Source organism: Vombatus ursinus, unplaced genomic scaffold, assembly GCF_900497805.2.
Source record: "Vombatus ursinus unplaced genomic scaffold, bare-nosed wombat genome assembly UNPS02014781.1, whole genome shotgun sequence".
Lineage (NCBI taxonomy): Eukaryota > Metazoa > Chordata > Mammalia > Diprotodontia > Vombatidae > Vombatus > Vombatus ursinus.
In genome coordinates this window covers 42,266,769-42,282,498 of record NW_020954559.1, presented here as the reverse complement: position 1 = coordinate 42,282,498, position 15,730 = coordinate 42,266,769, and the positions used below count along the sequence as shown (strand labels likewise).

The window sequence follows — 15,730 nt, the reverse complement described above, 5'->3', positions numbered from 1 at the left end:
CTAAGGGGGGAAAAAAACAGACCAGATGGATTTATAAGCGAATTCTACCAAATATTTAAAGACATTTATTTAAACATTAAATTATTTATTTATTATTAAATTTTAATTATTAATTAAATATTAAATATTTAAATAAATTTAATTACTATATAAACGGTTTTTAAAAATATCAAATTCCTTCTAAAACAACATCCCTGTTAAAAACACTACAAAGCATAGGAATCAGTGGAGCTTATATTAAAATGATAACTAATATACGTCTAAACTAAGACCAAGCATTATCTGTAATGGGGATAAACTAGAAGCCTTCCCAGTACAATTAGGGGTGCAGCAAGGATATCTATCATCACCATTATTGTTTAATATTGTACTAGAAATGCTAGCTATAGCAGTAAGACAAGATAAAGAAATTTAAGAGATGAAGAATAGAGAATAAGGAGAAAAATCACTTTTTGCAGATGATATGGTGGTATACTTAGAGAATCAACTAAAAAACTAGTTGAAACAATTAACAGCTTTAGCAAAATTCTAAGATTTAGAATAAACCCACATAAATTATCTGCATTTCTCCATATTACCAACAAAACCTGTCAGGAAGTATTAGAGAAATTCCATTTAAAACTGCAAACAGCATAAAATACTTGGGAATTTACCTGCCAAGACACAGCCAGGAACTATATGAACACAATTACAGGATACTTATTTAGACAGATCTAAATAATTGGAGAAATATTAATTACTTATGAGTAGGCCGAGCCAATATATTAAAAATGACAATACTGCCTAAATTAATTTACTTATTGAGTGCCAAAACAGTTAATCAAAGAATTATTTTATAGAGCTAAATCATCTGGAGGAAAAAAGGTCAAGAATGGCAAGGGAATTAGTGAAAAAAAATAAGTGAAGGAAAGCAGCCTAGCAGTATCAGATCTCAGACTCTATACTACAGAGGGGTAATCAAAACAAGCTGGTACAGGCCAATTGGTCAGTGGAATAGATTAGGTACACAATATACAGAAATAAATGACCACAGTGGGCTCGTATTTGATAAACCCAAAGAGCCAAGCTATTGGGGCAAGAACTTGCTGTTTAACAAATTCTGTTGGGAAAATTGGAAAGCAGTCTGGCAGAAACTAAGATAGAGCAAACTTTCACACCATATACCATGATATGGTTAAAATGCATACATGATTTAGACATAAAGGGTGATGTGATATAAACAAATTAGAGGAGCATAGAAAAAATTACCTTTTGAATCTATAGATAAGAAAAATTTTATGATCAAACCAGAGATAGAGATGATCAAGGAAGTATAATGGATAATTTTGATTACTTGAAATTAAAAGGGAGTTGCACAAACAAAACCAATGCAACCAATTAAAAAGACTACAGGAAACTGAGGAAAAAATTTACAGCAAGTTTCTCTGATAAAGGTCTCATTTTTCAGATATATAGGAAACTGAGCCAGATTTATAAAAATATGAGCCATTCCCCAATTGATAAGTGGTCAAAGGATATGAACAAGAAGTTGTCAGAATGAGAAATCAAAGCTATCTATAGTTACATGAAAAAATGTTGCAAATCACTAATAGTTAGAGAAATTCACATTAAAACAACTCTGAGGTATCCCCACATCCATAAGATTAACTAACAGGGTGAAAATGGTTAATGAGAAATGCAGGAGGGGATATGGAAAAAATAGCTACACTAAAGCATTATTGGTGGAACTGTGAACTGGTCAAACCATTCTGAAGAACAGTTTGGAACTATACCAAAAGGGCTATAAAACTGTATTAAAACCTTTGACCCAGTAATACCACTACTATGTGTATCTCAGAGAAAAAGAAAAAGGATTCATATGTACAAAAATATTTATAGCAGCTCTTTTTGCGGTGGCAAAGATTTGAAAATTGAGAGGATTTCTTTATCCCAACCCATACCTTCAACATGTGGGACCAACCTTTTGAGTACTGTATTTCACCACATAGTCGTCGCCACCGCATAATCATACCATCCTGGTGTTTTGTTTTTTTTTTCCCCTTCAGTCCAAAAATTTGTTTATAACCTTTCATTGTATAATCATCACATGGTATAATTCTGTTCGTCACGTCATTTAAAAGGTAAATAGAACAGCAGTGTATTCACCATTGGCATATAGATATGCGTTTATCTCTCACACATTGAGCCACCAGTGCACGTGCATTGTCAGTATATTTCTGAAAACCGATTTGCACGATTAGTTTGGAGTGCTATAGTTCTAACAGTATTGTCACTCAACCCAATGAAGAGCCATAGACACAAGGGGAGCAGACAGACAAGTGAAGCTGATGTGAGTGAGTCACATGATATGGTAAGACTTGCATCCTCTTGCGCTAGCCAGACTGTACAGTTCATCTGCCAGCCATACATTAACATGCAAAGCATTTCTTTCTGATTATGGATAAATATAAAAACTATTCTGTGGGCTTCAAGTTGAAAGTTGTTGTGTTCACTGAGCAGCATGGAAACAGCTGCAGAAAGACAGTTTTCAGTGAGTAAAAAGTTGGTGAGAGACTGGCAAAAACTGAAAAATAAGTAATACCAGCACAATGTGTTGTTGTTGTTGTTGTTACTGTTGTTTAAACTTCACATAATGGTCATACCCGCTTTTTGACACAAAATCTTCGACGGTTCTGCAGTGAAATACATATTCATGTCAGTTGCCTCCAAAAGAGACAAAACCAGTAACTTCATAGTCATTGGAATGTTATGCAACTATATTTTATGTTAAATACTGGTAAACAATGGTCAATAAATAGTTTATATTCTTCCTTTTAAAAAATGTGTATGTAATAATGGTGGCTATCATGTCCCCTGACTTTTAGGGCGTGACCGAACCAAAAGTTAAGGCACAGGATCAAGAACATGATCGTAGCCTGAAAAAATAATTGTTCCTATGGACCACTAGGGTCCAACTAAGAGCTAGTTTTGACTTATTAAATGAATATTTATATTTATAGGCTCTAGGTTGCCAATCACTAACTTGAAATTAGTGTGGAAATTTATATTGTAAGTCCAAGTAGGATTTGTAGTAGTGATAACTTTAGTCTCTTATGCTTAAAGTAGCAGTTTGGAGTGAAATATATAACAATTCTTTTCATCACTTTGTAGAAAATTTTTAAAACTAAAAAATTTCTTTTCCTTTAATTATTTTAGCTATCTTCCATATTAATGGCAAAAATTATTTAATTGTAGCAAAGGTGTTTTTCGTTGCCTAGTTTTCATGCAAATTAAGTATTCCAATTTATCCCTGATAAAAAAAATTAACATCCAGTAGTTATTTATAAATATTAAATACAGTAATATTGCCCTAAGGGTTCAGCATGTGATATTCTTATGTGCTTTACTTATGGTATTGTTTTGTCTCTTCTTAAAGAATCTTTTTTTAGAATATGATAAACAAGCAGAACAATTAGACATGGAAAAGGAGCGTGCGAATAATTTTGAGCATCAGATAGAAGATCTTATAAGACAATTAAAGAATTCAGGTTCTCAGGTAATTGAAAATTGATTGCTTGCGGGTAAACTAACACATGCTCATTGATTTTAATAAAGAAAACATGTTAACAAAACTATTAATGTATAACTTGTAAAAAATTATTAAATTATTCGAATGTCAGCAACTCTTATTTACAAGATAGATTTCTTTGCCATTGTCTGTTTGTTGTTGTTGTTGTTGTTTTTTAATATACCATACTTGGAAACAGTTATTCATGGTGTAAAATTGAGCATCTGTTTTTCCTTTTCATCCAACAGAAATCAGCTGTATAAGGAAAAGCACTATGCTTTCATTTTGATTGACAAGTAACCAAAAGAAATGAATGTATAATCATGGATTTTGTGCGTCTTTAGTTTATGTTTGTTCTGTTTGTTACAGATTAAGGATTAGATCATTTCTTTTTAGTAATTTTTTTTTCTAATTGAGGGGAATGAGTATGAAACATAGCAACAGTTGGTAAATATTTTTAAACAAAGCCTCCCAAATGTGAATAGCTGCATAGGTGAGCGATAAGTTCACTTTAGGGAATTGAATAAACATTATTATAGTTCATTGAATAAGATTTCTTTTGTAAAACCTATTAATTATTGTCCACTAGGTTGGCCACCAGTCATGTTGAATTTCATTCAGTATATATACTATTACAGATACAAGTTATTTGTCCCTTCACTGTGTTGAATGCTCTGAGTTATCAGTACTTAATCCTGCAGAATGTATTCAGTTCTTTCTTCAAGAAAACTTCTTTCATCAGATATAGATTAGATTAAATGCTAGTAGAATATAAAATTTTTAGTTAATAATCTTTTTTTTAATTTCCTGCTGTGTGCAGGCACTGTGCTAATAAGAAAATGAGGGTGGTAGGTGGAATACAAAGAAGTATAAGACAGAATCCATGCCTTTAAGGAGTTTATAATCTAGTTGAAAAGTAAAACTTGGACATATAACTGTGACTTCATCATTACTAAATTAGAATAAAGAGTAAAGATAAGAAGATAGGAAATACAATTAAGGCAACTCTATTTTGACCTATTTTTAAAACTGTTGATGCTGAAAAATGGGAAATGGATTAAAGAATAGACATTGAAACAGCCATGATAGTTTCCTAAGTTTAACAGTGTAATTCAGTAGCCACAAGGGGGAAAACCAAAGACCACAGAAACCACCTCAGTCATTGTAAACATTTTGTCTTTTTTCCAAGCAAGGAGAGATGCCAGCCCAAGGGCAACAATGGTTAGGAAGAATATAAACTTATTTGTAAAATTTAGTAGAAGAAAATAATAAAAGATTCTTGGCAAAATAACCAAATGAGTTGGGTCATCCCAAAAGCATTTCTGGAAAGATGACAACAGAAAAGATTATAAAGATATTTGTAACAGTCTTATCAATGACAGTGCAGCTGCCACATTTAGATTCTGATAACACAGCCCTCTATGTTCTACATAATGAAGTACAAATGGCACTAAAGATGAGAATAGCAGCTATAGTAAACCAGACATGAAGAGGAGGTCCATGTTGGAGGAAACACAATTGTTGAGAGATTAATTCTCAGTCTCAAAGAGAGGAGATATACCAAGTACTTGGGAAAAAAATTAGAGCCCTGAAGAAGGTGACCCAGAAAAAATATCAACTATTAACCTAAATGCCATTTTTCCATCTCTACTACGAAAATTAAGATTTTACACATACATCAAAGGTATCTTTGATTTAACTGTGACAAGAAAACAGGTGAGCTTTCACAAATAATATTCTGCATTTTTACATTTCAAAAAACTTAACTTAGATAAAAGGCATAGAAAATACAAGGTCCCACTGTGCTTATTTGTTGACTATAAAAAGCCTTGAATTAGAACACACTTCCTCCGTAGAAACTCTCAACAAAATCTCTTCTGTGCATGTGTCAAAATCACACAAGATTCCTTGAAATGAATAATAGAAAATTTTATTTGATCCTCTGATTATTTATATCAAACGAGGCATAAAAGAGGAAGACTTCGGCTTACCAAAGGTGTTTGCCAATATTCTTGTAAGATTTTCCTATCCAGCACAGACACTAAAAGAGGTCTTCCACTTGACAGTGTTTGTAAATAATATTGTGTTGATTGTATCAAGTCCAAATGTCTCCTAGAAGATACATACTCAAGAGTTCACCCTTAGTTAGGTAGATAAAGAGTACCTACTTTTCAGACTATTGTCCTGTTGAGTAGACAACCCAACCGGGTCCACCACTACAAGTGGCTAAGAAAGACACGTCAGCTATTCCATGACTTGGTCCCAGAATTGAACAGGAGGAAGACTAGGCTGAATTTGTTTGGAAAATTATAACGTGCTTTAAGTAATCTCAAAACAAAGGCCCAGATTTTTTTCATCGATATTTTTTCCAGTGATGTTATGTGGCTACAAGTCAGAATAATGTAGTCTCTGAAGAATTAAAGGTTTTGATTACCAAGAGGGCATATAAGTGCATGGTGGGCATAAGTAGGTGACAACACTTAGCTAACAGATACACAAGAGAAACTGCCTAAGGAATGTCATCAAAGAGATGTATGACTGGAAATGGAAGAGGGCTGGTCACATACCAGAATCAAGCTATTGGGCAGCCCCTTTGGCTCCACCGGGATGAGATCAGAAGTTTCCAGAATGTTGGGTGGGCATCCTCTTGGATGATTTATGGTAGGAATAGGAGTCATGTAGGATGAAAAAGCAAAAGTGGGTTCACTGTTGAAAAGATGCCTGAAATCACAGGTGCATCAGAATATTGGTGGCATGGAAAGAACCTAGGGTTCGGAATACAGCCACCTGGGCTCAAGGCAGCTGTGTGTGATTCTAGACAAGTCATTTAATTTGCCAAAACTTCAGGGTCTGTTTCTCTGTTTAAAAAAGAGGAGAGGGAAATGATACTACACTACTCAACTCTAAGGGATTGTTGTGAAAAAAGTTCTTTATAAACTTTAAAGCACTATATAAATGAGTCATTTTTCTAAATTAATCATTTAATCCTTTACTACAGTTTACAGAGTACTTTTACCTCTGTTTTCCTCATGACAACCCTGTGAAGTAGGATAAGTACATATTACAGATGAAGAAACAGACTCAGAAGGAAGCAGCATGAACAAGACAGTAGATTGCAGGACTAGGGTTCAATTAAAAATGAGATTTTTTTTTATTGCCAGGAGACAGAGCTAAAATAATTCTATAGGAACCATTATTCTTACTCTAAATTTCTTCATTCCCTTCTTTCTTCCTTTTAGGAGGCACCAAATTGGCACAGTGGATAGAGCACTGAGCCTGGATTCAGAAAGACCTGAGTTTGGATGTGATCTGAAACATTTAATAGCTGTGTGACCCTGGGCAAGTCACTTACCCTCTGCCTGCTTCAGTTTCCTCTGCTGGAAAATGGGGATAATATGGCACCTCCCTCCCTCTCAGGGTTGCTGTGAGGATCAAATGAAGTAATATTTATAAAGCACTTAGCACAATGCCTAGCACATATTAGGTGCTAAGTAATGCTTATTTCCTTCTTTTTTCTTTTTGTCATTTTTTGTATTTTCATAGGATCATAGATTAAGCCTGGAAGGAAATGTAAAAAATCATCTAATCCTCCCCTTCATTTTGCAGATGAGGAAACTTGAGGCCCAGAGAGGTTAAGTGACTTACTTTCCCAAAGTCAGGCAGGTAGTGACAAAGGTCAGATTTGATCCTAGTTCCTCTAACTCCAGATCCAGTTCTCTTTTCCCTGTACCATGCTAACTCTTCTAGCATATTTGGTCACTTATAGGATTTGTAGCAGCCTTTGCCCTCTCTTCCTGATATAAGGTAAAAAAAAAAGAGTATATCAATATTAGCAGTGATATTTTTATAATTATACTTTATTATATTTTATACTTTAGAATTGATTATGAAATTTTGACCTTAAAGCAAGTGTAGTGGTTTCACTTTTCAAGCCTCTAATCATTTGACATCTAATCATTTCCCTCCTCCTATTTTCGGTGTCACTTTTTGGGTGGAGGGGGGTGGAGGTGGGGACTACATCTCCCTAGCTTGCCCAAGCTTGAAGTGTAGCAGTCATTCATGAACCTGTTCCTGCTGCTCTTCAGCAAAGAAGGTTTGACCTGCTCCATGTCCAACTTGGGCCACTTTGTCTTTTCTTAAGCAGTTTCACATTGTAAAGAAATACTGATTTCTTGATTCACAGTACTAAATAATTTGTCATTTTAGTGTGACAGGCTGAGCTCTGATAATGAAGATCTCCTAGCTCGTATTGAAACTCTACAGTCTAATGCCAAGTTGTTAGAAGCCCAGATTTTGGAAGTTCAGAGAGCCAAGGTCATAGTGGACAAAGAATTAGAAACTGAAAAACTTCACAAAGAGCAAAAGATAAAGGTAACTGTGATGTAAAGTCCCATTTATGCATTTATATTTTGTTATTCTCATTTTACATTACTTAATTGGTAGATTAAGGGAATTCTGTAGACACTGTATCCTTGTATTTCAGTAAGATATTTGACTTATTATATCCCTTTCAATTCAACAAACACTTAACAATTATGATGCGCAATTAATCAACAAGCATTTATTAAATGCCTACTATATGCCAAGTACTGAGTATACAAAGACAATAATTAAATGCATCTTACTCTCAGAGAACTTATATAATATAAGCTCTCAAAGAGCTTATTTTTTATTGAGGAAGATAAATATATATATATAAGTATATGTGAGAATAGATCTAAGTTATCTTGGGACCATGGAAGGCTTTGGCAGCTGGGTAGATTCAAGAAAGTCCACATGTAGAAGGTGATGCTTAATCTGAGCTTTGAAGGAAACTGGGAATTATTGAATTCCAGACCTAGGGGACAGCCTGTGCAAAAACACAGAGATGGGAAATGGAATAGCAATAAGGCTAGTTGATTAGCCTTATTGTTCATGAAGAAGAATAATGTATAATAAGCCTAGAAAGATAAAGTAATGTACTGTATCCTTGTGGACAAGTTGAAGAAATATGGGACGTACTATTAACTGGATTAATAATTGGTTGAACAACCTTACCCATGTAATAGTGATTTTGGATCACCATATATTATCCTGGAAATCTGTAGTGGCATGCTACAGGGTCCTGTCCTGGACCCTTTTTGTTCATTTTTTTTAGCAGTGATTTTAAATGATGGCCTTAATTGGCATATATCTTCAAAAAAATGTTACAGTGACACAGAAATGTGGAAGAAAAGCCCTTTTACATGACAAAACTGGAATCCAACAAATGTCTTGACAAGTTGGAACAATTGACTATACCAAATAATAAGAAGTATTAGTAATAAATGTAAAGTCCACTCAGGTTCAAAAACTTAGCTTCACTAGTACAAGATTGGGGGAAATTTGGAAATATAACAGTTCATGAACAAAAAAAACCAAAAAACAAAGTGTGAATTGCAAGACAGATTTGAGTCAGTAGTAAAAATGTCAGCCATAAAATCTCATATGATCTATAAAATTATAGAGTCCAGGAGAAGGGAGATTAGACCTGATAGTTGTCTCTTTAAATATTTGAAGATCTGTCATGTCCCCAAGAGACAGTCTACATTCTTTAAAGCTCCAGAATGAGAGAACTATATAGAAGTTAATGGGCTGCGGATTTCAGCTTACTGTAAGGAGGAACTTGGTAATGATTAGAGATATTCAAAAATGGAATGGGCTTCCTAAAATATTATGGTCCCTATTATTAGTCATTCAAATGGAGGCAAATGACCATTTGTCAGTAATATTGTTGAAGAGAATAAGGTGTAGATTAAGCTTTAAACTAGATGACTTCTGAGCTTGTTCTCTTCTAGTTTTAAGATTCTCTGATTCTGTGTTGTGAGCTAAATGTTTATTCATGGTATTATTTAAGTGAAAGAAAAGCTCTCTGAGAAAATGGTCAGCAGATATAAAATGACACTCATTAAATCTTGAGTATTTGCCAATTGTTGATTTTCATATAAGGGATATGATTTTATATAATTGAAGATAAGAAATTAAGGAGCTGGCTATAATATTCACCAAATCCAGATTAGTTTAAATATAAATCAGAAGATTTGTATCAAGTGTCACAAGGTAAAGAGGCAGCATGTGGTATAGTGGAGAGAGAGCTAGCCTTGGAACCAGGACATACTGGCTGTGTGGCTCTTGTCCAAGTCACTTAAGCTCTTAGTGTCCTAAGTAACTCTCCAAGGCTGTAAGTTACAGAAAAAGTGCCAGCTTGTGTTGGTAGAGGGAGTTTCCTCATCTGGGAGTCCTTTATACCACTGAAATCACAGGTCCTATCTACCATGAGGTAACTTCATTTGGGTAACCTTGTTGCAAATGCTTTTTTAATAATTTTGTTGTAATTTTTAGGAGCATACTAATACTTTAAAGGAACTTGAAGAGCTTCAGGTACAACTTCAGAAGGAGAAGAAACATCTTCAGAAAACCATGCAAGAGTTAGAGATGGTTAGGAAGGTAAATAAGCCCATTTAGTTAAATTTTGTAAGCCAGATACTCATAGTACCAAATTGCTTCCGATAGTTTGAGAAGAAACATTTTAGAAGCCCTATTTTGCCTATTTTGAGATCTTATTTAACTTTACACATTTGTTAGAATGCATAGAAATCTTATTAATTTTTTTTCTTTTGTGAACAGTTATAGTGAAAAAAAAACTTTTATTACTTACCAGTTTTCAGAATGTAAACATTTAACTTACCTATGAAAAAATGTGAATGACAATGGAAAAACCAATAAGAGTCACAGAATTTAATAATAATAAAAATATTTAGGGGAGAATTATTTTGTGCATGTAAAAGAACAAAAGAGGTAATATAAAACTAGAATAAATCTAAGAAAAGCATTGTAAATTAAAACTAGATGAATAAGAATTAGCCTTTGATTTAGACATCAATATATAAAATAATTCCTCTTTTATTAAGGGGGTTTTATATTCTCTATGGATAATTTTTTTTAATAATTAAAACAATTTTGAACTGATTTGGAATTTTGTGTGGATCTTTTGTATACAAAATATGCAGGATGCTCAGCAAACTACATTGATGGACATGGAAATAGCTGATTATGAACGTTTAGTGAAAGAACTGAATCAGAAAATTACTGATAAAAACAGCAGAATTGAAGATTTAGAACAAGAAATTAAAATTTATAAACAAAAACAAGAAACCCTACAGGAGGAAATGAGTGAGTAAAATGTAAACTCACTTTTCTCTTATAATTTGAAAGAATATTATGCAGGAATTGGGTGAAGGGAACAGGTGAAGTTGGAAAGACATGTTAAACCTGGAGAAGACCTGAGGAGAACTTGGCTGCTATCTTCAAATACTTGAAGGCTGTCAAGTGGGAGAAGTATTAAACTGTTGATCCAGGTTTTGTCCTTGGTAGCCAGTGGGTAGAAATAAAATCAGTTTTATCTTTTGTAAGGCAAAGCTTCCTAATACTTAGACCTGCCCCAGAATGCATTGGGCTGCCTTGGGATCCCCCATCATTAGAATCAGGTGGAGGTTAGATGACTGCCTATCAGGATTTTATAAATTAGATTCATTCTTAAGGTAATAGTTGAAATAAATTACTTCAGTTCCTTTTTAACTCTGCAATTCTATGATATTAGTAATTGATTCATTCAGTTTTCAGAATTTCAGCTTGTTTAAAGGATGGGAGATTAAGAGTATTCATATATCAATGTTTGCCTACTATGTGCATAACACATACCATGAAAGATGCAAAAAATGATACATGTGAATTTAAGGAACTTACAGTACAGCTCGAGACATGAGACTGGCATTAGTGAAAAAGTCAGTTGCAGTGCAGAGTAGAATGTGATCAAAGCTAAACTGAGGAATACTGAAAATATGTGATGTAGGAGCCCAAAGAATTGGAGAGATCAGAATGTAGTAGGGTCTTTGAGACCTTCATGCACAGAAGGTGGATCTTGAAAGTAAAAAGAGTATGGTGTAAGTAAAAATTTGGAGGAAGAAGTGAACACAGTGTGTTTGAAAGACGTTGTGAAGAAGACTGATTTGGCTGGAATCTATATATAGAGTTCCTGCTAAGAAGTAGTAGCAGGAAATGAGATGAGAAAAATATGGGAAATAAAGAGTGGAAAAGTGTGTTTAGTTAGGACAGACTGTCGAGGGCCTTGAATGCCAGCATGAGGAATTTGGTTTTCATTTCATAGGTAATTGGGATTTTTCAAGTCTTTGAAGCTTTTGAGCACAAAAAAAAATGGCATAATTAGTACTAGAGTTGGAGAGAAATGAGACCTTAGAAATCATCTAGTCCAGAAATAAAATTACTTTTAGGAATATTTATCTGATGGCAGATAGTAAGCAAAGAGAGGTAGTGAGGACAGAAAAGAAATTTAGATTACACTAAATCAGAAGTGAGATGATGAAGTCCTATACTTAAAGTGGTAGAAGTTGGAAAAGAAAGGAGATGAAAGATGCAAGATTAGAAACAGTAACAGTAAAGCTTAAGTTACATACACATAACCTAGAATCTGAATGTAGCAGAGGAATGAATATACACTTATAAATTCATGTTTATTAGATATAGTGCCATTGTATACCTTTCACATATTGTTCTAACCATGTAAACATGTCTTCATAAAGTTAATTATATCAAAAGATATTTTCACAGAGTATTACAGCAATAAAATGTAAAAGCTACAAAAAAAAGACATCAATTAAGTGTTGTAACCTCTGCTTAACTCATTAGTCACAGTTTAATTTCTATGGTTCTTATTAGCATTTTGGAATATAAAAAAAAAATTTGTCTTTGAAAAATTGATTTTGTAGTGAATTATCCCTTTAATTTTAAACTAAATTTGTTTAACTTAAAGTAACACAAAATGCTCTGTATTTTTGATTTCTGAAACTTGTTTTTCTTACACCAGCTTCACTTCAGTCTTCAGTGCAACAAGCTGAGGATAAAAACACCAGAATAAAGCAACTACTAGTAAAAACCAAAAAAGAACTAGCAGATTCAAAACAAGCAGTATGTTAATTTCTTGACTTTATATATTAATAGTCTTCGTAACCCATTTGTTAACTCTTTGCTAATTAACCAAAATATTTATTCTTTAGGAAACCAACCAACTAATACTGCAGTCATCTTTAAAAGGTGAACTAGAAGCAAGCCAGCAGCAAGTTGAAGTCTATAAGGTAAGGTTCATTTAAATAATAAATTTTTTCATTGGAAAGTAGGGTGACTTATGCATGTTCCTAAATAGCCATATTTCATTAAGCAAGAGTCTTCAATCTGTAAACTCTTTTAAATATCTTGAAATAGTATTAGTGAATAATTGCTTAGCATACAGTTAGGTTGTAGATATATACCTTACAGAGAATTGAGATATCTCCATTGAAGAAAACATTTAAAAAGCTACAATGATATCCTATATAAAACTAAATAAACATGTTTCCAAACTAATATTTTTTCTGTGGTTATATGATAATACGACCTGACTTTTGTTGATGGAGGGAATCTTTTTCTCATTAGTTGTATGTACCAAACTTCTCCCCTAACTCCACCCCCCGTTGTGAAGCCTTACAAAATATTAGGTTTTGAAACCATAGAGAGTAACATGGATGATGGCTTAAATTGCATGGTCCTAGACCCAATGACTGATCTCCAGAGAAGAGGTTTCCTAGATCCATATCTAGAGCAATATGGGTGAAGAAACAAATTTCACCAATAAGAGTAGAAACAGCTATTAAAAGTAGCTAGCAAGTTTATGTAAGACAGATCAGCCAGGAGAGAAAGATGGGTCAGAGGCTAGAGTACATGTCTAGTCAGGACTTTTGAAATCTCCTCAAGGGTATAGTTGGGAACTGCCAAAGATCGCAGTAAGGTCAAATTTTAAGATAAAACCTTGAAGGGGTTTTTATTGTCTGGGGAGCCCAAGGATAGGCAGGCTTTAAGTTGGTCTGTAGCCAAAACGATCTAAGATGAGAGGAGACAGTCATTAGTTCCTTACAAGGCTGAAACCCAAGAAAAAAGGGTTCTCTTTTCAAGGAGAAGGGAGCATAGAAGGGGAGCATCTCTGCCATAGGCATGGAATTCCTACACCTGACACTATATGGAGAAGATTCTTAAAAAGCTGTGACATGTGTCATTATTGCCAAGTCTGATCTGTGTCAGCTTAGAAATATTGATATATCAACAATAAACAGGATTGGGTCAGCTTATTCCAAAAAAAAATTCTGCTAGGCGAGAGGGAGCAACTAAGAATGAACAAGGCTTTAATCCCTTCAGAGCTTATAGATAGGACTAAGATTAGCATTTAGGAAACCTGCAACTGTGTAGCTTTAACATTTATTCATTATTTTAGTGCTTAGTAACAAAATCCTTTAAAATGCCTAAAGCAAGGGATGTATATAGTTTTCAGTAGCAGAGCAGGAGTGAAAAGGAAAATCAAATTCTTTATTACAGTTAAGACTTGAATGTGAAGGAACTACAGCTCAGAGAAGAGGGAGGTGGTAGCAGTAACAAACCACAAGAGGGCGCCATAGAACCCAGTCCTCCAGCTTGCTGCTGGAGTCTTGGAGACTGAGCCCCCATAGACTAAAATTTAATTTAGAATCGTAAGTTTTAAACAGCAAACTGACAGTTTCTTAGCATTTGAGGTAAGCATTAAAATGTAACATCCATGCCTAGGCAGCTAGTTTTTTCTATATAACTAGTACTTATTCTCCTGGGAAGTTTATTTCTTCTTGACCTAGGTTCCTTATTAATAATGAATGGCTAATTTTAAAAATACATTTTATTCACTCTTTAAATGAAGTATTTAAATGTTGTCACCTAGTTTAAGATGTATCTTTTTTTGTAACTATAGCTTGTTTTAAAAAAAAGTTTTCCAAATGTGTTGGTGATTGAATCAGTTTAATCAATGAGAAATTTATTTACCACCAGTATTTTGAAACAAGAATATTTTTTTTCAGATTCAGTTAGCTGAAATAACATCAGAGAAACACAAAATCCAGGAACATCTGAGGACTTCTATAGAGCAACACCAGCGTGCTCTGAGTTCTTGCCACCAAAAAATCACAATTCTGCAAGAAGAATGCAACACAACTAAGGTACTTTATACAAAATAGATTTGACTTACTACACAATATTTGTTGTATATTGTTTCATAATTACTGACATGAATTTCCTTACCTTTTAGTGTGGAACCAAGTTGCCTAAAGAAACTTTAGAATAACCCTAAATGGAACCTATAAACACATGAATTTTTGTCCTTCAAAACTTATTTTCTATTATTATTATTAATAATCACAGTTATTATTCTAAATGTTACACCAGTTAACATTCTGTAGCAAAAAATGTATGAAAGGAGAATCCTTCATTGTATCCTTGATGTAACTCAGTAACTTGCAAAGATGTAACTTGATGATTAACTCTCCTTCACTATTGTCTCATATGAAAAAAATAGTCCTTTTCCTTACGAAGACAAACCCCTCTATATCCATTCCATTTTGTTTAGCAAATCACTCTCTCTATTATTCACACTCTCACTTATCTTCATTCTCTCTCTAATGGCTGGTTTCCTGATGCAAACAAACACAGTCATATCTCCCTCATCTTCAAAAAAGCCTCGCTTAATCTATCCATCCCCAGTAGCTATTATCCTATATATCACCTCCTTTTCGTGACTAAAGGCCATTTACAGTCCATCTCTACACTTCTTTCCTCTTACTTTCTAACCACAGTCTGTTTCTGATCTCATCATTTAACTGAAATTGTTTTCTCCAAAGTTACTAGTGATCTTTTAATTAACAAATTGACAGGTGGCATTTTCTCATTTTTGACCTATGTGCACCATTGACTGTTGATTACCCTCTTTTCTTTGATACTCTTATTCTCCCAGGTTATCATGTCCCTGCTTTCTCCTCATTCTTCTTCCATCTATCTGATTACTCCTCCATATTTCTTGCTAGATCTTCATCTAAATAACACCCTCATCTAAATAACACCCACTGATTGGATATTGTTACCAAGCCTCTGTTCTGGGCCTTCTTCTTTTCTCCCTTTATAGTATTTCACTTGATAATGTCATCAGCTCTCATGTATTCAGTTTATCATCTCTATGCAGATGATTCTCAGACCTATTTTTCCAGCCCTAACCTCTCTTCTGATCTCCAGTCTCACATCTTCAACTGCCTATTCCAACGT

At 34.0% G+C, this 15,730-nt stretch overlaps 1 protein-coding gene across 1 annotated transcript in view; it reads left to right on the top strand.

Annotated features, from left to right (window-relative positions):
• The window catches only part of LOC114046091 (GRIP and coiled-coil domain-containing protein 2-like), a 48,617-nt gene that overhangs the window by 16,856 nt on the left and 16,031 nt on the right, over nt 1-15,730 (top strand). Inside the window, exons 10-16 of the mRNA XM_027866328.1 lie at nt 3,416-3,535; nt 7,754-7,918; nt 9,908-10,012; nt 10,576-10,738; nt 12,450-12,550; nt 12,640-12,717; nt 14,497-14,634. Coding sequence (XP_027722129.1) covers nt 3,416-3,535; nt 7,754-7,918; nt 9,908-10,012; nt 10,576-10,738; nt 12,450-12,550; nt 12,640-12,717; nt 14,497-14,634 — 870 coding nt within the window. The remainder of the gene's footprint in view (nt 1-3,415; nt 3,536-7,753; nt 7,919-9,907; nt 10,013-10,575; nt 10,739-12,449; nt 12,551-12,639; nt 12,718-14,496; nt 14,635-15,730) is intronic.